At 35.4% G+C, this 22862-nt stretch overlaps 3 protein-coding genes across 3 annotated transcripts; 2 read left to right on the top strand and 1 right to left on the bottom strand.

Annotated features, from left to right (window-relative positions):
• Positions 1-194: 194 nt before the first annotated feature.
• LOC113719215 (small GTPase LIP1) lies at positions 195-8300 on the bottom strand. Its single transcript, XM_027244349.2, has 7 exons — positions 7576-8300; positions 5964-6055; positions 5736-5877; positions 4129-4433; positions 2683-2736; positions 2473-2600; positions 195-753 (listed from the first exon to the last, which is right to left on the bottom strand). Exons 1-7 carry the CDS (start codon positions 7715-7717, stop codon positions 561-563), a joined length of 1056 nt encoding a protein of 351 aa, XP_027100150.1. The 5' UTR covers positions 7718-8300; the 3' UTR covers positions 195-560.
• A 6156-nt stretch (positions 8301-14456) lies between these two features.
• On the top strand, positions 14457-14936 carry LOC140021628 (uncharacterized). The gene has a single exon (XM_072072899.1). The coding sequence runs from the start codon at positions 14457-14459 to the stop codon at positions 14934-14936; it is 480 nt and encodes a 159-aa protein (XP_071929000.1).
• On the top strand, positions 14803-16113 carry LOC140021671 (uncharacterized). Its single transcript, XM_072072959.1, has 3 exons — positions 14803-15398; positions 15484-15540; positions 15630-16113. The coding sequence occupies exons 1-3, from the start codon at positions 15189-15191 to the stop codon at positions 15909-15911; spliced, it is 549 nt and encodes a 182-aa protein (XP_071929060.1). The 5' UTR covers positions 14803-15188; the 3' UTR covers positions 15912-16113.
• The last annotated feature ends 6749 nt before the right edge of the window (positions 16114-22862 follow it).

Here is a 22862-nt window from a genome sequence, read left to right as displayed (position 1 = left end):
TATTATAGAGTCATGTCTATGACAATTCAACTATCTATTTCTGTCAAATCATCCTGCCGCGGTATATATCGACAGGTAAGAGATCCTGGACTGGAGTAGTGTGGAGCGTTCGACGGCAGCTGTTACAGGCTCGGATATCCCAACACAAAGTTCATAAAACATAGATGGGCAATCCAGGACCGGAGCAACAGAGATCAAGAAAAAGTAATCGCTTTGAATTTTTAGTATTTCTTGCAAAGAAAAGAGCTCCAAAAACACGTTTGTTTCTTCACTTCCCTCGGAAGGTTTTTTTTTTTTTCAATAGATTTACATCACTGGACTAGAGGTGTAGAAAATGGACGAATGAGAACGCAACAATGGAATTGAGCAAGATAACAAAATTGCCTAGGTATTCAAGTGACTCATCATCACTCACTACACAGTTCTGCATACTGCAATATACAGTGAACACCTTAACCCCAGCGAAAGAATGAATGCACCAATAATTGGCAAGTGAAAGCAAAAATATTTCAGCAGGCCAAATGCTATTGAAGAAGAAGACGAATCAATGACCAAGATAATCAAACATTAATATCTTTGCGCTTTGATCTGGCACTACTCATCTCCTGGGAACCCATTAAGGCAAATCTAGGGATGTTATAATTGTCGGGTGTGGTCATGGGCTGCTGTGGGTAGAGCGTGGGAGGTGGGGTGAGATTGCGTTGAGCAGGTAGTGGAGGAAGCGCATTATATTTGTAAGGGTCAGCAGCCAAACTGCAAAAGGCAGACATTGAAATCAAACCGAGTGCCAAGATTGAAATAATACTAAGGCTGCTTGTAAGGAATCCCATATTTTGTACAAAAGAAAGTAGAACAAATCTACGCGAGATACACTCATTTAGTGTAGCACAGTGGAATATGTGCCTAAGCAATAGCGGAAAAAGACATCTCATGTACTTAAAAACTTCTGTAAATAGCATTCACTAGACAAGCAATAACAACATAAATCCTCCCTCCCCACAACACACAGGCGCGCGCACAAAAGAATTCTGGAAGCACCACCAAATCGACCTAGAGAATTAGCAACAAAACTGATCCTATTATCAACTTGGCTTCTCAGAAAGTTATCGTTACAATTTGTTACTTTGACAACAATAGCCAAGTTATTGAATTGCCTAAGGTAGTTGATGCTGGCCTACATTCCTCTGTAGTAATAACTTGCAATTTTTTTAATAATATAATAACTGGTTGTACGCTAAAACTTGACAGGACTAATAATTTATCATCTAAAAGTTGAGACACATAAATCACGATTGTATACAAATTTTCAAATTAATTTGTCACATAAAAACTTAAACACTAAGCATTGAATTATCACCCCATCTCGCATTCTAAATTTTTGAGCAAGAATAACTTATCTGTTCATGTATTATGATATTTCCCTGCCAACTTATAACAAAAAATTTCAGATGTACTTATCCATATCCATACTCCTTGTACTAATCCTGGCTAAGAGGTGTAGACAGAGGAATTTCTCCTAGAATTAGTACTGATTCAGCTGTTGAAGCACAAGCAGGACTAATCCCCCCCCCCCCCGCTCTCTCTCTCTCTCCCCCCAAAAAACCCAAAAAAAAAAAGGGAAAACTGCAAGCAGAAGTTCAAAGAATTTGGTGACAGTCAATGATGCAGAAACTTAAAGTTGCACTTCCACCACAAATGGCTCAATCAATAGGTTTAGAATTGTTGCAAGCTTTGTAATATCTCCAGCAAGAGAATTGGTGTATTACCTTCTCAAATATTATTTCCTAGCACCTCCCTGTTTCTTATCAACTTTAGATGGTGAAGATGTTAATGACAAATTAATCCAATTAATCCAAAAGCAAAATCCCTAAGACAACTAGTCATCCAGAACAAAAAGCAAGACTAGTAACTCTCCTCCAGCTATACAGGTTTATTAACTTGCATTCTTATTTTCCCCAAAAAGAGACCATGTCCCTCCTGATACCCAGCCACAGTACATGACACACAAGTCAACCATATGATACCAGATATAATGATGCAAGTATAGCTCAAGAAAGTAGAGGTACATTGGGCAGTTAAGAAAGTTTTTCACAGTTCAACCTAGTGAAAAGCATTATCAACCACTAATTTCTGTGGCACAGCAAAACAATGTACACATAAATCCCCAACCTGTGTGGTCACACGAATGTGTGCATGCGCGTATGGATGTAAAAGAACGAATGTAGTTTTACTGAAATTCAAAGGTTAAGGAATGACAGAAAGAAGTAGGATAAGGTTGAGTGAGGAAGAAGGAAGTTAACATAGCAAAGGGCATTTAGGACGTATGTGCAAAGAGGCATTTCACCAAAACCGTCTTCATGCATCATATATAATTAGACAAGAGAGCTCAAATATATCGTACTCTGTAGTATGATTTGTAAAAGTTAATGCAATGCCCTCTATATCAAGATAAGAAACCTATGCCTCTCATACCTTGAAGTTTTGTACGAATGATCCTCATCACTAGAAATTTCATCCGATCTATGGGATGCTCCATGAAGTGGGCTAGACCATGAACTTGTAACAGGTAAACTGTCTGAAAAGTACCTCCTCCTGATCAACTGTTAAAAAGTCCATAACCTTTAGACGATTGAATAGAATATAAATTTTAGTCACAAAAGATCTAACGGGGAAAGTACAGACCATACGAAAGAACTTCATCACAGCTTCTTTGTCATATCTGGATTCTTTTGCAGCCTGTTTGTTAACAAAAGAAATAAGCTAAGCTAAGTTATATATCCAAATGGATAAAATTCTAGATGCTATAAATGTTCTCAAATTAAAACATTGGAAAAGGCATCTAATAAAGAGATTCCCTGCATAAAAGATTTATATTATAGGGTATATACATGAAGCTCATTTGATGTCCAAAATGAAGTGCAAATAAATCCTATATTCAGTATATTACCATCATCTTCTGCAAAAAGTCGCCACCAATAGCAAAGGACTCACAAGAAATACAAGAATACCCACAAGTGAAGACAAGACATGTTTCTTATCAAACCAAACACTTCTAATTTACCAGGAAATTTGATATAAGAAAGCTATCTTGCTCGCTTAAAAAGCTTCACACACTAACAGGCAGACAAGTGGTTTTGCTCACATCCACTAAACAGAACCACCAAGATGCAGAGTATAACTACCGAGGTAATCGAGAGCATCCAGCATAGATGCTCATTCATCTTAAGACGTACCCACCACCTCTTTATGGAAGCAACACGACTTGAACTGTTGTCTTATGGCTGCTTAGTTCAACAGCTGCTAATTGTTCTGCGTTCTAGCAAATCAATAGATCATGAAATGTGGATAAGAATGTTGCACCTAGATTGCCACGACAATTGAAACTTTCTTCACAACTAATGTCCAATCTTCAACTCTTTAAATAAGCTAATTCATAATGTTTACAAATTACTTTTACATGATGTTAATCTCAAAAAAAAAAAGGAAGGAAAAATAAGATTAAAGGTTATGGAAGAGTAGAAGAACATGACATGCCCCCGTTATGCTCATTATACAAGAAGCCACAATGAAATTATTTTAAAAGTTGAGACTCTTCCTACTCAATATGGTATCACTTTCCATACCATGGTAATACCAACAATAATGTCTTTCCATGGTCTTAGCTTCCTATAAACCTTAGATCTTAATAGATCATGTGCAATTCAATAATGTCAATCACAAGGACAAGAATCTCAATCGTATATACACTAATAAATAAAAAGTTGATTCCTACAGAAAAACACTTATTAAAAACTGACAAAATTCATAAATTAATGTGGCACAGGTGTCTTTCTTCCCTCATATCTTATTAATCCCCTTTAAACAGTACATGGTAACCTTTATTTGCTTTATCGAATCATGAGGTAATTTACTAAGCTCTAGCACTATCAAATTTCCGTAACAGGATAAAGCCAACACTCCTAATAAAATCAATCTTAAAGGCTATGCTAGGTTACCATCAAAGTAGGTATTGGCAGCAGATTTTCATACCTACTGAGATCCAACTATTCTGCCAATTGACAAAAATGACGACCACCACCCAAAAAAAAAAAAAGATGTAGGAAAGCAGTTTCAGTTTCTGCCACTTACTGCTACAAGGCCACCAGATCCTGGGAAACTCTCAGTCAGTGGGAGTTCCTCACTTGAAGGAAGCAAACCCTGCTTCTCAACCCATTGGCGTGCTGCATCTACAAGATTGCCACTGCTACCTCTTATTCCTTCTTTCGCAGCAATATCTGCTTTGTTCCCAATAACAATGTAAGGAACTGGGAGGCCTCCAGGCCCTCCCGATGCAAGAGGGGCCGAAAATGTCCCAGTTGCTGCAATCTCTGCAGCCCACTTCTGTAAGCTTGACTTTGTTCTTCTCTGTGAGAGATCATGAACAAAAATAACACCTAAAAAGAAATTTTAGGCAAGGAGGAGAAGAAGAATTACAATCATAAATACACAAGCAAATAACTTAAACAACTCAATGAAACATTCAGTTGCTGGTTTTCACCAGAAGCTCTAATATCTCGACCAGACCTCATTTGAACCATCATCCTTTAATTATTTTCATTTAAGTCCTCTAGTTTCTGATATCATTCCCCATTAGATTTTAAAGGATATATGATACAAGTTCAATATACAAAGTGATTACACAAGGTTGATAGAGAGAATTGGATGGCCAAAGTATAACTTATTCAAAAAGTTAGCAAGAGAATAATTACTTTTTTGCTGATCAATTGGACTAGGCTAATAGTCCAAATCGAGCACATGCTCGGCAAAATTTGCTGATCAATTTGTTAACTAGTAGCTGCAAATTCTGATCACTCAGAATTGGATCATGATAGACATATAAGCAAATTCGGAGAGACCATAATCATGATTTGCTGATTTGATCAGCAAAATCAGCAAATTGATCAGCTACTATTTGGACTAGGCTAATAGTTAACAAATGGAGAGTGGCTGAGAGATCATAAATCAACCCTCCAGAGTTAAGTGAAAATATAGTGGAATCAGTAATTATGTGGTAGTACAAAAATTAAACATCACAAAACGACGCCTTCTCTTGGGTAACACTATTCAGAAAAATTAAGTGTGAGTAATGGACAGGGTCTCTCTCTTGAGCAGTTTTGCTACATTTTTTAGCATAGCACATGCACAGATTAGTGTTTGTTTTTCACGTAGGTGGGATAATCCCTTGTTATCATCAATAAAAAAATGATCTACATTTGCTTTAAAAAAAATGGACAGGGTCAGGAAGCTAGGTGATCCATTACCTTGGATGGTAATATCAATAGGGAAGGCCAGGACGACTTATGTTTATGGACATCCAAAAAAGATTAAGGCCTAGTAAACCTGTATTCTTAAAGATATGTGCCATGCTTGCAGTCAGATTTTGAATGTTTTCTAAAACAGTTCCGTAACATGTTATTAGAGGGATTGGAAGGCAGCTTTATAACTTTTAGTACTTCTCATAAACATTCTCATAATTTTAAGTCTCAAGTGTATCTCTTCTCCTGGTTATCTTACTCATTGTTCCAACCATAAAAGCACAACATATTCAAGAGTAACAGAACTCATGAAAATTCCAGGTATTGGCAATATTAAACTTTTCCAAAACCATCCTCTATATATATTTTACATCCATTCATGCCAATCATTTCCAAGCACATGGTAAGGATTTTCACTTGAGCTAGAAACCCATTGCTTACCATTGATTTGTGAATAGAATAGAGAACGACAGTCTTTGTATCTTTCATGTCCTGATATATCCCAAAGCTCAACAAAAAAATCCCTCTCCTTGTCACCTTCAATGTTATTTGATGAGCTGCCAGATGATCTGTAAGTTATATGCTGCAACAATGAAATCACAACATCAAAAAACAAAATCAAACTGCAGGTGGAGGATAGCATTTCAGTAATGGAGTATAGAGTCTGACCGTGACTTCAACAGAACAGCCGATTGTTTGGGAAGGGCGAGTTATGGAAGAACCTCTGACAATCAGATGAGCAAGAGAACTTTTCCCCACACCTAAACAGTAGATTTAAATTAGGATATAGTATTTGGGGGAAAAAAAAAAGAACCAAAGATGAAGGCTCTGTTTCAGCAGCACACAAAACTTATGAAATTGGCTTGCTAAATTATAATACATTAGAACTGAAACTGTGCTTCAACTTCAACACATACTAATGCCATTCCCCACATTTTTTTATTCCCACAAGTTTATAACCATAATGTTGAACAAAGGTTACCAGCATAAAGTGGAATCACATGAACCACATCAACATGTTCCAAAGCACAAGATTGCATATAGCATCACTTTCTGGAGTAAGCAAAGCTACAAATGCCTACAACAGTATAGAAGTTTCTCCAAAATCTCTATAACTGCTAAGCTCTCTACTAGTAGCTCTTGAAATACATGTGATCTTTATGTTGTCCTCTCACTGTAACCTAAGAGTATTGATCGTATAAATTAGAAAGTTAAACCTGGGATGCCAACCAGGAGAAAACATGAAATGAATAAAACATGCTAAAAGGGGCAGCTTCTTTTAACACCCTTAAGGACGATAGGTGCTCTGGTAAGAGAAGAAGTATCCAGATGGACAAATTTTCTCCAAGCACCATTTAGGGTATGATCCATGCAATGGAATTTCAGCCTTCTGGGCTTGAGCGCAAAGTATAGTAAGGACCTTCAGTCTTTCAAATGAAAAATGTAGGAGCTTCAAAATCTTGCAGGTGCAGCTGCTCCAATCAGCAGTCCTTTTTATTTTTAAATTTCATTTGGCTAAAGTCATCTTCAGACCCCCAAGTTAAATACTGAACATTCAAGGTGTATGAAGAAGATGTCATAGACCTAAATCTATACTGTGGCATAAAGGAAGAATGGGTGGCTTTTAAACATAAACCCCAACCTGAAAGGTTAAAAGCAGTAAAGCTAGGTAGCAGGCAAATTCTTCCTTTAGCTTTGGAGTGTTTACAGTTCTACATAATTCATTTCAGATACTAGCTGGTAAACGATACAGGCATCTCCTATTAGCATATAAGGTCTTCAAAGCTAGAAAGAATGGCAGGGAATGGGGTTGCTTTAAAAGGCAAATGTCAGCCCAAGTCTATAGCCAGCAATGGCATACTCATTTTTTTCTCTCTTATTAGCTGTTGACAGTTATAATTGATACAGTTAGAGACACTTCGACTTCCTAATTTACTAGACTTAGAAGTGCCATTTGTTTCTTGCTGATCAATTGGATAGCCCTCATATAAACATTTGCATACCCCAATAGCTCCTAGACCAGAAAATACGCTGAAGACTTATAGCAGCATAAAGGCGTAACATCTGAAAAGCTCTCAAACCCAATTCCATGAACATTTTTAGCAGCATTACGTGATTGAATTAGCAAAATTTAATGTACTAAGAAGACATACGTCGCATCGAAGCTGAAAACTCATAGCAATTGATTAATCACCCATCAAAATCAAAAGGAGCAGACGAAGCAGTAGGCACAATTAAATTAATAATAAAGAGGAAAGAGTGAGGAGGAGTAGTTTGTAACCTGAATCTCCAATGATAAGAACTCGAACTTGGCCATAAGGCGGCCCGCCATTGTGCTCTCTGCTGCTGTTGTCTCTGCTACTACTAAAACTACTGGTGCTGCTTCTTGATGTTGCTGTGGTTCCTCTATCCCTCCAAAACATAATTGCTCTTAGTATCGACCTCTTCCTCCTCCTGATCCCCCCTCCCTCCGGAACCCGACCACTACTACTGGTTAGTTGTAAATATTCACATTCCAAATTCTTGAAAACTAGCTCAAGAATCCCAAATCAGCGAACAAACTACCCTGCTGCTAGCGCCCACCCGGGTCCGGGGTTTGAATAATAAGAACAGGATGATGCAGAGAGCCCTAAATCCCTTGTCTAGTCGAAAAAACTGATGATGGAGATCGCAAGCAACAAAATTGGTAACCTCGGATCTTATAGCAATACCCCGAGAAAGAAACTAGATCTGATCTTTGAAAAGGGACAGCAGAACTCAAAACACAAATGCGCATCCAACATCACAAACCATCAAATCCCCAGTTATGACTCGACCGGGTTGTTATTCTTTTTCCTTTGAGCAGTACTAAAATAATTACCTGTTGAAATGATGCTTATGGACTCTTATAAGTTTATTTATACATGCTCCATTCGATCTCCTAAATCAATAAAAGAGCTGTTTGGCTTTTATGAAAATTTCCGATAAGTTTGCTTGCTTTAGAAGGATTGGTTACACCTTTTTGCCCTGAACTTTTAATTTATGAAATTTATTATACCTTCAACTTTTTATTTTTATTTTTTTCTATTTCACTGCAATTATTAAACTAAATTTTAGCCAATTAGAGTGGATTTCCTCCAGTTGACTCTTTTAGCCTTTGCTCTCCCTTTGTCCCTAGAATGTCATTTTCTTTTGGGTTAATCACATTTTATCCCCTTAAACAATACCCCATTTCTCAGTTTATTCCCTAACCTTTAATTTTACTCACTTAACCCCCTTTAGGACAAAATTGCCCTTGCATTATTTTGACTTTTCATTTACCTTGTTTTCTTTTCTTTTATTTCTTTTTCTCTTTCTTTTTTATTTAATTCTTTCTCTTTTCCACAAAAATCTTCACCTTAATGATTGAAATTAAAAAAGAGGAATTGCAGAGATCTATCTTCTCCTTAAATGATTAAAAAAATATTCAAATCACTTTCCTAAAATACAATTTTTTTAGCCTTTCAATTCTTTTAATTTTGGGTTTTCCTCTTTCCTTTCTAGTTTCTCATTTTATTCTCAAGAAAATATCATAAGATAAAATTGTTTTCCTTTCTTTTATTTCTTTTTCTTTTTCTTCTCTCTTTCATCCTTCCTAATAGAAATTCCATTTCAACGAAAATTTTTGTTTTGAGTTTGTAATTGCATATTTCTGGATGAAGGTTTAAAAGACATCAAAAACTAATTTTGATTTTTTGTATAATGCCACGTGTCACAAATTTCAATTAATGATTATTAATCAGGTCACAATTTCATCTTAAAATATTTTCTTGGGAATAAAATGAGAAACTAGAAAGGAAAGAGGAAAACCCAAAATTAAAAGAATTGAAAGGCTAACAAAATTGTATTTTAGGAAAGTGATTTGAATATTTTTTTAATCATTTAAGGAGAAGATAGATCTCTGCAATTCCTCTTTTTTAATTTCAATCATTGAGGTGAAAATTTTTGTGGGAAAGAGGAAAAATTAAATAAAAAAGAAATAAAAGAAAGGAAAACAAGGTAAATGAAAAGTCAAAATAATGGAAGGGTAATTTAGTCCTAAAGGGGGTTAAGTGAGCAAAATTAAAGGTTATGGGGTAAACTGAGAAATGGGGTATTCTTTAAGGGGATAAAATGTGATTAACCCTTTTCTTTTTTCCCCTAAAGAAAGGCACCAAATTGCACAATTTGTCTCCTATACAAATCTAACAAATGCCCCCTGCTTTTTTCAGTTACGAAAATTTGCCAATTTGGCGTATTATTTCTAAGAGTGCAAACGAGCAGTGTCGAGTTGAACTTTGACCCAATCAAATCGCGTCTCAACTTAATTTTATGAAGATCGAATTTGAATTCAAATTTGACGAGTTCAAAATGTAAAGTTCGAACTCGAACTCGAGATTAAAAAATAAAAAGTAATTAGTTTATTTTTAAAAAATAAATGAAATAATATTTTTTTAATAGATAATAAAATATTAGGGAAATATGTAATTTTACTATTAAAATAAATAAATAAATATATAAATATATATATAAAATCAAACCGACTCGCGAGCTAACGAACTGAATATTTTTGAACTCGAATTCGAATTCGAGTTCGACTTGGTCAGCTTGACTCGAGAACTCAAGTTGCTCGCGAGTAGTTCGATTCATTTGCAACCATAATTATCCTAATAAAAATAGGCATTTTGAGGACAAAATAAGAACAATGGTTCTTTACCATCACAAGTCGGAGAAAAACTATTTCCCAACATTTAGTTAATTAAAGTGGATTACAGAATATTACAAGTTATCTATATAAGTAATAAGAGTAAATTTTATATACACTGATCACGATTGGATATACGACACATATGTAAAATTTGAGTTTCAAATCCAAATTCAAATTATGTGTCATGCATCTACTGGTGAAAGTGTATACATTGTCAATGTATAGAAGATTAATCCAAGTAATAAAAGAGCCAAGAGCTTGTTCATTTTGCACATGATTTCGTCGTCCTCATGTGACCCTCCTTTTTGTTTGTTTAGCATATTGCGTAGGTCAAACTCAAGTCCTTTTCTTCTCATTTTTTCTTCTCTTTTTGCTCTCTCCAAATATGCTGCTTCACATCTTGGTTTTCTCTTTTTTCTCTCTCTTTCTCTCTCCATTGCTCTAATCTGTTTCTTCTTCACCTCTTCTTGTCAGATCTTGGTGCACTTCCTCTCTCTTTCTCTCCTATTTTGAGTTTTTTCTTTTCTTTTTTTTTCTTCTCTTCCTCACCGTTGCATTTGTCTTCCTCACCATCTTGGCTAATCATTAACAGTCTTTGTCTCTCTATTTCTCTAATCCATCTTTTCTCATTAGATCTTCTTCTTTTTTTTGTTTTTTGTTTTTTATTTTCTTTTCTCTTTTCTTCCTCACCGTTTCTTTTTTTACTGTTTCTTCTTCTCTTTTTTTGTTTTTTCATTTTTGCATTTGTTGGTTCGTAATATGGTTAGAATAGTGCTGGGAACTTGGACTGATTTACTAGTTTTTTACAGCTAATGAATAAGTAGTGTGTACATACTTGTTTTTTAATTGTGGGGAGGTCAACAATTAAGTAAGGTTGTATATAAGTAGTGTTTGTTTCCAAGAATGACATAGTTCCTGAAAGGATTGTGAATAAGTAGTATGTACATACTAGAAATAGATTGATTATACTGTTAGTGTTCTCTGATTAGTATTTGTGCCTATTGAAGAGATTTTTCCTAGTTTAAGCTATGTGAATGTTTTGGCCTTTGGCAATGGAGTCGAGAGATTGATTGGTTTGGCTGCTTTTCATGTTTATGAAGTTTGAAAACAAGAGGTATTTCAGGATTGTTTTTGTAATGTGTTTCTTGTTTGATTGTTCATTTTTATGTAGTTTATGCTTATGTCTCTATTTTTATCACTCTAGAATGTCAGACTAAGTGATCATGTGTCGGGCATTCATTTGGTTTGATTAGGAATGCGACTCACTGTTGAATTGATTATTGTAAGATAGACAAGGGTTTGGATTTTAACTGTGAATAAGTAGTGTGTGCAAACTAGGAATACATTGGTTATTCATATTTATGTAGTTTATGACTATGTTTCTAATTTTTTGTTGCAAAATGTTGAACTGAGTGATCATATGGCTGAACAGCTAGGAGGAAGGAATCCGTTGTCCTGTGTTAGGCATTCATGTCGTCTGATTAGGAGTGCAACTCAATGTTAAATTAATTATTGTAACCTTTTATTTTGTTTAGCCTTTTTCTAGGGAATAGTTTCATTAGACGTTTTTAGTTTATGTGTATTATGTAGTTATCATTGTTAAACAACTCAACCACAAAAGTTTTGTAGTAGATAGGTTGTTGATTGATATTGCTCAATTGCCATATTAGTTTGTACGTAACTTACTTTTTTTTATATGTATTTATGGATCATGAGGTTATGTACCCTTTTTTTCCATTCTATGCTAATTTGTTTTGTGGGTGATCATTTGTAACTACCAAATTCTTGGAATTTTTTTTTTTTTGCAATTAGGGGTTTATATCTTAAGTTTCAAATAAAAATGTATAAATGAAGAGCTTAAACTATAGGCAAATAAATGAATTGCCTTAAAAAGTAAAGGGAGAATTGGAGTTTTGGTCCGCAATATATTACAAACGCGCGAAATTAGTCCCCAATCTATTGGGGGAGAACAAATGCGGTCTTCAATCGATCCAATTTTGCTCGAAAGTGGACAATTGACTGGTTTTCTTTATTTTTGGCAGGAAACAAGTCACGTGAGAGCACGTGCCGGCATTTAAAATCCTTTTCTCAATTTTTTATGTGTGAAAACCCATAAAAAATTATTTCCAGCTTTCTGGTGCCCCACTTTTTAATTAGCAAAGACAAAACACAATTAGCAATGGTCCCCCCTTTCTTTCTCTTCGGTCTCCAGAAACGAGAACAAAAAATCAGACCTAACATTGTGCATAAAACCAGCAAATCGAAAGCAAAATCTTGAAGAATCGGTGATAGTGGAGTTGTTCGTGAGTCTAGGAAGAGGAAATGACACTAAGACCAAAAGAAATGAATGGAGCACCGTCACCAGATTACGGTATGTGATTTTTACCTCAGGTAGCATTACGCATGCTTAATTCATGCTTATATTGTAAGAATGTGATGATGAATGGTGATATTTTCACTTGGGAGACAAAGAATGTCTTAAATTTTGGATTTTTAAGACATTCTGACAAAGCCCTAAAAACAAACTTGTCTACCATTGTATGTGGTCTCGTATGTCTCTCTGGTGTGGGTTGTCATAGTAGACATTGTTGGGTTAAATGAGACTTTGTAACATGCCTTTGTGGTCCTTGTCTGAACTTTATATGGCAGGGGGTTAAATCCCCAATTTTGTAACATGCTTTTGTGGTCCTTGAAGCTGATTGAGTGCAAATTACCTGCTTATATAATCTAATTCGTCACTTATGGTAGCCCTTTATTGTGTTTGTTTCTTTTTTTTTATCTCTAAATTCAGACAGTGATAGCACTGAAGTGACTATGAAGTATTATATATGGGAAAAAATTGAAACCGAACCTGATGTGCATTATGAGGGAGGAGAATTAAGGATTTTTTATCATGTAGATGCCACAGGCATTAGTCTATTTGAAATGGATAGAATGCTAGAAAATCAACTTCAAGCTGTTGGTGACAAAAAGTACCATATTCTAATCGAGGAATATGGATTTCGTTTGTTAAGACATGATAGAGAATTGCATGCATATTGTGCTGAGCATTTTGACTATGGTAGGGTAGTTGATTTGTATGTAGAGGTTTCCTTTGATGATATACTAGCATCACAATGGGGGTCTGACATTGAGGATGGGGACTTTGTGTTAGAAGATGAAGAGGATGAAAGTGATGATGCATATATGGCTAGTTCAGGTTCTGATTTGGGGAAGTTCTCAGGAGAAGACTCGGATTATGATCAAAATTCAGATGATAATGATTATAATGAAAATGTTGATGAAGATTCTGAATGGTTAGGGGTAAAAAATAGAAAACAAGAACAGTTGAATAAGCATCTTAAAAAAGGTTCTACAGATGCTAGGATGAGCCACATGCCTAGGAAACAAATGCCTAGTGATACTGAAAGTGATGATGACAATTTTGACGTAGATGCTGCCCCAGATTCAACTACTGATATTGGTAGTGATACAGGGTCGGATGAAGACAAAAGCTTGAGACCCCCTGTGTTTGATCCCAAGGATGAAAATAACCCCAAAATTAAACTTAGACAAATATTTTCTTCCTTCAAGGAGTTGAAAGAAGCAATTAGAACCTGGAACATCAGGAGAGGGAGATCATTTAAATTTGTCAAGAGTGATAGCATAAGAGTTAGAGCAATATGTCCTAAAGATGAGTGTGATTGGTGCATATATGCTAGGAGGATGAAAGGGGATGGTAGATTGGAGGTTAGAACGTTTCAAAAGAAACATAAATGTGGATTTTCATACCACAACAAGAGTGTGAAGTCTGAGTGGGTAGGAAGAAGGTATGTTGGCATATCTAGGGAGAACCCAGGGCTGGACTATGTTAGTTTAAAAAATCTGGTAATGAAGGAGCACAAATGTCATCTTAGTAGACATCAAGGCTATAGAGCTAAGAAAATTACAGAGAATTTGACGAAAGGTAGTGAGATGGATCAATATAATAAACTGCCTCGATATATCAATGAAATTGAGAGAAGTAATCCAGGTAGCACAGTAATTATGAAGCTGGTAGATGACTCTTGTGATGCAGTAACTGGACAGGGTGAATTTCAGAGATTATACATGTGCTTTGTTGGGGTAAAACAGGAGTTCTTAGTAGCTTGTAGGCCTGTGTTTGGATTGGATAGAACTTTTCTCAAAGGTGCAGTAGGGGGTGTACTATTGACAGCAGTTGGAGTTGATGCTAATAATGGAATGTATCATATAGCTTATGCAGCAACTGAGGGAGAAACCAAAGATTCTTGGATTTGGTTTCTAACATTACTCAAGGAAGATTTGAAAATTGAAAGGGACTATGAGTGGACAATAATGAGTGATAAGCAAAAAGGAATAATCCAAGCATGTGAAACAGTTTTTCGAATGCAACCCACAGATTCTGTGTTAAACATATGCATAGTAACATGTCATCTGTTGGGTTCAAAGGGGCGGCAATGAGGAAAGCTATGTGGAAAGCAGCTAAGGCAACTACTCCAATTCAATTCAGAAGAAGAATGGAGGCAATTGCTGAACTTGATGCTGAAGCTGCTAAGTGGTTGGATGACAAGAATCCGGCAGAGTGGAGTAGATCACACTTCAGCACCTACCCAAAGTGTGATATGTTGCTGAATAACATATGTGAATCCTTCAACAGTAAGATCTTAGATGCTAGAGAGGAGTCAATTGTTGCAATGATGGAATCATTGAGATATTTTATGATGTCAAGAATGCAGGAAAATAGAGACAGAGCCAGAGAAAAATGGAGCAAATATGTAGTCTGCCCAAAAATCAAGAAAAGAATGAGGAAGAACATAGATAAGGCAACTTACTGTGTGCCTTACAAATCCAATGAAGTTAATTATGAAGTTGCTGATCCCTATGGTGAAAAGTATGCAGTTAACATTGAAGAGAAGACATGCTCTTGTAGGAAATGAGACTTGACAGGGATACCTTACTATCATGCAATTTCAGCATTTTGGATTGCACTGAAGGATCCAATGGAGTATGTTGATGACGGCTACAGAGTGCACACTTATCTCAAGTGTTATGAGCCCTGTATACTACCTCTTCATGGAGAGTAAGATTGGGTAGATGTGAATGTCCAGCCCCCACTCCCACCAACATATGGAAGAGCACCAGGAAGACCCAAGTAACAAAGGAGAAAATCTACTGATGAGGTGCAGGAAATGAAAGATAAAAGAGTTAAAGTAAGACGAGTTGGACAAATCTGTAAATGTACTTACTGTGGGGAAAATGGTCGTAACACAAGGACATGCAAGTTTAGGCAACAAAAATGTGGTGAAAATGTAAGTCTATCACAGATGTCATCTGCTGGATTGCATGAAGCACAATGTGAAACAAACTTGTCACAAATGGATATAAACCATAACATATCTGTAAGTGATAAGATATGACATATTTGATTCAAGTCCTGTGATTTTCTATTTGCCTAACGATAATGGTTTTAATCTCATGTTCTAGGTTGAAGGTATTGGCTCCACTGCTAAGAAGACAACTAGAAGAGCAGTGAAAAAAGCTGTAAAGTTTTCTTATTTCCAGAATTTGATTTTATATTCTTACCAACATAACTACTGCACATACTCATTACTCATACTACTGTTATGCAGGGAAAAGGCACTAGACGTGTAGCAAAGAAAGTAACTTCATCACAAAATAGCCAACAAGCTACTGAGAGCATCAATACTACCTCTTCTGCCCCTATTGCTGATCCTAACTTGTATGAGATTTTTGGAATTTCAGATCCACATGTGGCACATATTACCCAACCAGTTGCTCCCATTGCTTCTGCACCATTTAGAATTAGGGATGTTCAAATTCATCTCGACTGCCCCAGGACCAGTGAATGTGATGACAAGTCTGATGTTAAAGGAAAAACAAAAGTGAACTAATTATGTATTTCATTTGTTGCTGGGTAGACTTGGTACTTCTTTTGTACTGTTGGAAGTAATGCAGATGTTGTAATGCAGCTTATTTTGTACTTCTTTTGTCATCTTGTCTGATGAAGTCTATGTATATTTTGTAAGGGAGAAATGGAGGTCCCTTTGTCATGGTTGTAAAAAGTGAATTGGAATATTATTATTAAAAACTGCTGGTTTTATGATAGAATTGTTGCAGTTGAGGTTTTATGGTTTTATTTAAAGATTGCTGGTTTTATTGCAGTTGAATTGAGCAAAGAAAGTGATAAAGATTATGCAAAGGTGTAGTTCAGGTTTCATTTTTGTCCTGCAAGTCAAAATGTGACTCATTGTTGTTACTTCACAGCAAAGGCTGTGACTGATGTTTGTTTTTGTTTCTTTTTTCATTTTTTGGGTGAATTTCGTTGGTGCTGCATCATATGAAGCTGCTGGTGACTGGTGAAGCAAGTTCTGATGCAGTGATGCTTAAGGGAACTGTTCATCTACCCATGCCTCCTTCCTAATCCTATGGTCATAGCTCATTGCTAAATTCACCGAAATTCTTCAGTTTACCTTTCCTTTATCAATATCTTCCTGAATTTTTTTAGCATTCTACTAATTTCTGATTGTTTATCTGTACCATTTAAAATGAATATTATTAGTGGACTCCTCTCGTATTTAAATGTTAATTGCATTACTCTTCTCAGATTCTGAATCTACAGATTCTACACTGCCGAAAGTTGAACCACAATCGAAAAAGATTGATCAGCTCCGATTAAATATATTTTGCTGATCATTAGCTCTAAACAATCTAGTTTTGTTATGCTTCAAAACTATGACGTGCACATCCTATGGAGTACCTTTTTGAGGAGTTCAGGAGCAGGAAATTGAGTTCTGGAAAGACTTCAAAATATGTGCAGAGTCTGAAAAGTATTACAGTTTGTTGATGGGAAATGCATAAAAGAACAGGGATAATTTGGAAATACTGTCTTCATTTGGCCTCTAAATGCCTTAATAATGCCTTCATTGCAGTACAAAATAGCATTGAATACAACATTACTGATATCTTGCAATATAATACATCCCAACCTATACAATCACCTATTGCTGATTACTAGTAGCTTGTCACAATCCGCTAAAACATAGCTATTCCATCCTAATTTTTGGCCTTTTACACCAGCAAAACAAACAATAGCAACAGTGGCCTTTTACACCAGCAAAACAAACAACAGCAACAGTGCCAACAACACAATTGCAGACACTAATTTTCTTTCCCTTGCTCTTAGTTTTTCGATTGTGGCATCCTTAGCATTCATGCTCCGCAGCAAACCAGGTATCAAAGCAGTAGATCTTTGGCACATTATCGGATCATACCACTCGAAATAGTTGCAACCTTTTTCATCTCTTTTGCCCTTCACGGTCAAAAAAAATTACTTCAGAAAAAACATAAAAGTCAGAAGCTGAAGCAAGAATTTGGGATAGCCCATACTTTCTTCATGCCGTAGCTGAAATACCTTCTTCCAAGGTTGCTGTGTGTCCAAGAAGTAATCATCATTGCTTGTAACTTACAGTGACAAAGCTTTTCTGGTATCACGACAACATACAACCAGATAAGAAGACAAGACGAATCTGTCAAAATTATGCCATCAATGTGAAGGATGAGGAAACCCGAAGCACAAAATTTCAATCTATACAAGTCTTTGTCACGTGTCGGTAATTGAATTTGGCTACAAGGATTTTTTCTACAGTTGGGGAAGAATAGAGAGAACGACAGAAATAAAGAAAGGGATAGATTGGGTTTTGTTTTTGTTAAACAAAAATTCAATTAAATAGTAGACTAATACTAATTAATATAATAACTCCATTTGCTAATTGTGTTTTGTCTTTGCTAATTAAAAAGTGGGGCACCAGAAAGTTGGAAATAATTTTTTATGGGTTTTCACGCATAAAAAATTGAGAAAAGGATTTTAAATGTCGGCACGTGCTCTCACGTGACTTGTTTCCGGCCAAAAATGAAGAAAACCAGTCAATTATCCACTTTCGAGCAAAATTGGATCAATTGGGGACCGCATTTGTTCTCCCCAATAGATTGGGGACTATTTCACGCGTTTGTAATACATTGGGGACCAAAACTCCAATTCTCCCAAAAGTAAAGAAGTAATTTTGTAAAGCAAAGTCAATTTAGACTGCTTCACATCGTAGATTTTGAACTGCATTCAACTTTTCCTTTCTTTCTTGATTCCGCATCTCATTAAACCAAGAAATGAAATGAGAGAAAAGAATTTGGCTCACTTCTACTCCTGTCTCTCCATTCAAATAGACACTTATCTTCCAAACCAGACTAAGAGAACTAAAAATCAATTCATTGTATACCATATTTCATTCATGCACAGAAATGCAAGGCACATGTTTTTAAAACTCTTAATCCACTTTCAATTTCTTATTTGCATGCATTGAAGTTCCATTTGATAGTAATACACGGCAATTAGAAAAGCAATGAAAACTGACAACATGAAGCAAAAAAAAACTAAAGGGCTCAAACTTTAGACAAATAAATGAATTGCCTTGAAAAGAAAATAGAAAATGAGTGTGTTTTTTTTGTAATAATTTTGCTTTCTTTGATCATATTATTACAATATATACGCTGATTTTGTTTTAACAGAATGGACTTCATCTGCTACACTTCTATTCTTAATTCAGCATGAGTTCTGGTTGGAAAAATGTTTCCAAAGCACTAGAAGTTTGATGTTTAGCAATTCGTTGCAATTGTTTAGCGAATCAAGCTTTCATAATGGATGTTTAGCCACAGAATTGATGTTAAGCCCTTGGCTTCACTTATCCAACTTTGATTGTAAATGTTTGAAGTGTTTCTTTGGTAACTTTGATGTCCTCTTTTTCTTTTTTAACTAATAATTAATCATTGCAATTTCCTTTGCAAATAGTTTCCATATGCAAAACAAATTACTGAACAGGTTTAACTCCATAGACTATATGTTTAAGGATCCATCCCTTTTGGACTTTACTAATAATCAACATACTTTTTCTGCATAAATTACTATTTTTATTACTTCATATATTTTGCTTTTTGTTCTATACAAAACTGGGTAGGACATTTTACATTTACATCATGCAAAACGCATTTATACATCCTAATAGATACCAAATTGGGGAAATAGAAAATTCAGAGTGCGAAGTACAATTTTAGGAGTGCAAAAGTGCAATTCAACTCTCTAAGTATACTTCTCAAGTCATACATCATTAATTTTTAATTACCTATTTCTCATCCGTAAACCTATGGGCTATAAAGCAAACACTCCCTTCAGCTTCATGAGATTGCAGGAGTTCTTGGTTTTGAGTGACAATGATGAGACAATTTTGGTCAAGGTCATAAGAGATACTATTAATTTCTTCATTCTCATGTGGGATGTGAGATGGATGCTCCAAAGCCTAATAGTAGATCCTACTGTGGATCACTGATCAAATAGGACTCGGAAGATTTTAGTCAGGCATTCGATGGTCCAACATAGTGTTTATATTTGTTATTTAGGAGATCACATAGTATGAATGTTGAATGCCAATAATGATTTTGTCTAATTCGAAAAAGTTTCATTCTATGTCTTATCATTAATGAAATGCTCTAGTTGAATGCATGGTTATCACACTTTAAATATAGTGCACCCGTTGTCGTTATGGTTGAGTCAAAATCCAAATCAAATTTTTTGAATTGTCCCAATAACAATCATATCTAACCTAGTTTTTGCAACGTCGAAGGAAAAGTTTCTTTCAAAGTTAAAAAGTGACTTTGCACTTGTAATAACTCAGTTAAAAGCACATGTACAAATGTTCGAAATAAGTTGAGGAGAGGATGAGCATGATCTCTCTCAATGTCTCTTGAATCAACATTGAATTGAAGAGCCTAATTGGTCCATAGAGCCAAGTTCATGCTAACAAGTTATCACGTCAAAGATCATTTCTCAATAATACATGACCATCAATAGTTAATTGTAACTTTAGCCCAATCCACCCAATCTTGTAGTGGAATATAGCAAAAGAAAGTCCATCATTTCACTCCAACAAACTTACTAGATGCTTGCAAAATCCATGACAAATCTTTTTGTACATGCCAATCTGGAATTCGTTGTTTACATTTTACTTCAACAATGCTATCGTTGCTACATGCATCAATCCCCTCCACCTTATGCTTATTGTTGGTAAATCTTTTGTTGCATAATAGAAAGTTCATCTCTTAAGAACACCTAATGAATTTATTTGTTTATTATTATTTTTTTTACAAGTGAAGGCCTTGAATCCAAATTTTTTACTTACAATCCCTTTCACGTTACTACCTAACCCAACCTCCCTCCCTAATGAATTTATTGGTACTTTTTCGTTAATTTATTATCTAGGAATTAATTTGAATTATCCCTTTTTTCTTTTTAACAAAAGGATCAACAACCCAACCTCCCTCCCTAATGAATTTCTTGGTACTTCTCCGTTAATTTATTATCTAGGACTTAATTTGAATTATCCTTTTTTTTTCTTTTTTACAAGAGGATCAATAATGGTTCTCGATTTATCCCCTTGATGACTCAAATATGGGACCTATCGATTACAAATGAAGTGTTTTACCAACTATAAACTGCATTTCGTAATCAAATTATTTGTCCTATTTAGGCATATCAACAGAGTTAGGGTCAGTTTGGATCTACTAGATTCATAGCTCAACTCATTTTCAGATAAGGATGGCAATGGATAGGATAAAACTTGATATCAACAAGTATTCAACCCAATGGTTAATTCAATTAAATGACTGATAGGTTATTTGTTAGAGTTTGATATTGATGAGAAGTTACTCATGGATAACTCGATAGGGTTTGGTAAAAGGACCCTAAAAATCCGATACCCAAAACCCTATACACACACATACACGTAGCTACATGTGCATACACTTAGGTTTCAATTTTATTGTTCAAAAACACGTTTCTTAACTTTATAATCCAATAACATGTAACTCTAACCTAACACAAATGAAGACAATTATGATTAAAAATAGAAGAATGTTGATATAACCCTTTATTAAATGCTGAATTTTTCTCATGTAAGCTCTTTGGCTTTACCCAAATTTATAACTCAATGTAATGTGTTAATTTAATATGACATATATATTGATTTTAGTTTAATTAAAATCAAATTTCCTTTTGAACTATTCAACCTAATGGATAGACGATACCCGATGAGCATCCGAAACCGTGAGTAAGAGAATTTAGTAATGGAATTAAAACCTGTAGGACTACTGTGACGACCCCACCTCCCCCTAGGGCGTACTCCAGGGTTTAGCGGACCGCCTGCCCAACTCTCGTCAGGACTCGCTTACTTACTTCGACTAAAATAAGCTATAACTTCAAAAGAAAAGGAAACAACAGTTCTTAAGCTTAGAAAGTACATGTATATTCATTTCTATCTTAACCATTCATACATATCCAAATATAACAAGAGTTTCAAGTTCTAGTGGCACTTCTAACCCTAATCGAGTACTAACGCTAGCAGAATTACAAACATTAAAAATCTAGACAAAACTAGCCTTTCCAGCTTCACGCCAATGCTCGTACCCCCTGTAAGGAAAACAAAAGAAACTAATAGAGTGAGCCAAATCTCAGTGAGATTCCAAAACATCATGCAGACCCAAATAACAAGTTGGTCATTATGTAAAACTTGCAATATCAAAGTAGCGAGCATAAAAGTTCATAAAAGTGAGCAATAACACTTCAAGTAACAAATCTCAAAATGAGCGATTGTAAAGTTTTTAAAAAGAAACAATAACACTACAAGTAACAATCATTTCAAAATATAAGGATACAGATAGCTCTCAAGAGCCAAATTCCCGCTGCATTACTTGATCCGAACCTGTTGACACTCCGTCAACGTTTGAAGAAGCAAACCATAACCGTAGATCTCCACTTTACACCAATTTTCATCCACCAATCAATCCCCTTACTGGGCTCGAACGCCAAGATAAACACGTGTGGTAATACTCGAGCATACCGATTAGTCGAGGAGATAACACTCTACTCAACAAAACAAGAGACCCATGGTTTGTTATCTAATCGACCAACCCCTTGCTAACTCGACTCGATTAACTAACCAATGGGGTTTGGGTTCCCAAGTAGTCAACATAGTCGATGATCAATCGACTTAATCAAGGAAAAAGTACAGAGACGGGAATGAGAGGCACCTCTCACTAGAATTGAGTATGGTACATGCTGCCGCTCAACACTTACAAGTCAAGCACAAGTACAAATACAAGTACAGGTCAATGCAAATCAAGTTACTTGTACAAGCATGAATGAGATATCAAGTGTTTAGTTGAGTTAGGTCAAGTGCGATAAAGTACACACTCGCCTATGAAATATCAAATCGGGTGTTTAGTAAATTTCTAACAACAATGAATAGGTAGTATGCAGTTGGAACACTCACCAATATGAGCAAGAGATATGTCAAAAGTTTCCTTCCGGGTTGTACTCCGGATCACCAAAGAAATCTAGATCAGTCAAAATAAGGTATTATGGTTCAACTAATCAAAATCTAGATGAACCATAAAAAATTCAGAAATTACTAGTGTAAATATGAAAATACAGTTTTAGAGTGAATAATAACATTTGAACTTCTAAGTCATGAAAAATCTTGAGTCATTTCTCAAATTCAAACATAACGAAAGAAAATTCCAGAAATCAGTAATTGAAAGAACAATCAATCCCAAATTGAAGTGAGCAAATGCAATTCAAAGTTTTCGAGATAAAACTAACAATTTTCATCTTAGTTGATACCAAATCTTGGTAAAAAACAACTTATAGGCTACTATTGAAGTGCGTTCAAGAATACATATGTAACTTAAGATCTAACTAACCCAAAATCAAATCTTACATCTCACTAATATTCATAAGAGCA

This window comes from Coffea arabica, chromosome 11e (assembly GCF_036785885.1).
Source record: "Coffea arabica cultivar ET-39 chromosome 11e, Coffea Arabica ET-39 HiFi, whole genome shotgun sequence".
Classification (NCBI taxonomy): Eukaryota; Viridiplantae; Streptophyta; class Magnoliopsida; order Gentianales; family Rubiaceae; genus Coffea; species Coffea arabica.
Note: the sequence above shows the minus strand (reverse complement) of the source record. Positions and strands in the feature narration are given on the sequence as shown.

Excerpts from the sequence above, each read along its gene's own strand:
- LOC113719215 (XM_027244349.2), bottom strand. The coding sequence starts at position 7,717 with ATGTTTTGGAGGGATAGAGGAACCACAGCAACATCAAGAAGCAGCACC. Across the intron at positions 4,434-5,735 it reads ATTCTATTCACAAATCAATG|GTGTTATTTTTGTTCATGAT; the intron begins GTAAGCAATGGG and ends ATTTCTTTTTAG. Across the intron at positions 2,737-4,128 it reads GATCTGGTGGCCTTGTAGCA|GCTGCAAAAGAATCCAGATA; the intron begins GTAAGTGGCAGA and ends GTTAACAAACAG.
- LOC140021628 (XM_072072899.1), top strand. The coding sequence starts at position 14,457 with ATGAGGAAAGCTATGTGGAAAGCAGCTAAGGCAACTACTCCAATTCAA.
- LOC140021671 (XM_072072959.1), top strand. The coding sequence starts at position 15,189 with ATGAAAGATAAAAGAGTTAAAGTAAGACGAGTTGGACAAATCTGTAAA. Across the intron at positions 15,399-15,483 it reads ATATAAACCATAACATATCT|GTTGAAGGTATTGGCTCCAC; the intron begins GTAAGTGATAAG and ends CTCATGTTCTAG. Across the intron at positions 15,541-15,629 it reads GAAGAGCAGTGAAAAAAGCT|GGAAAAGGCACTAGACGTGT; the intron begins GTAAAGTTTTCT and ends ACTGTTATGCAG.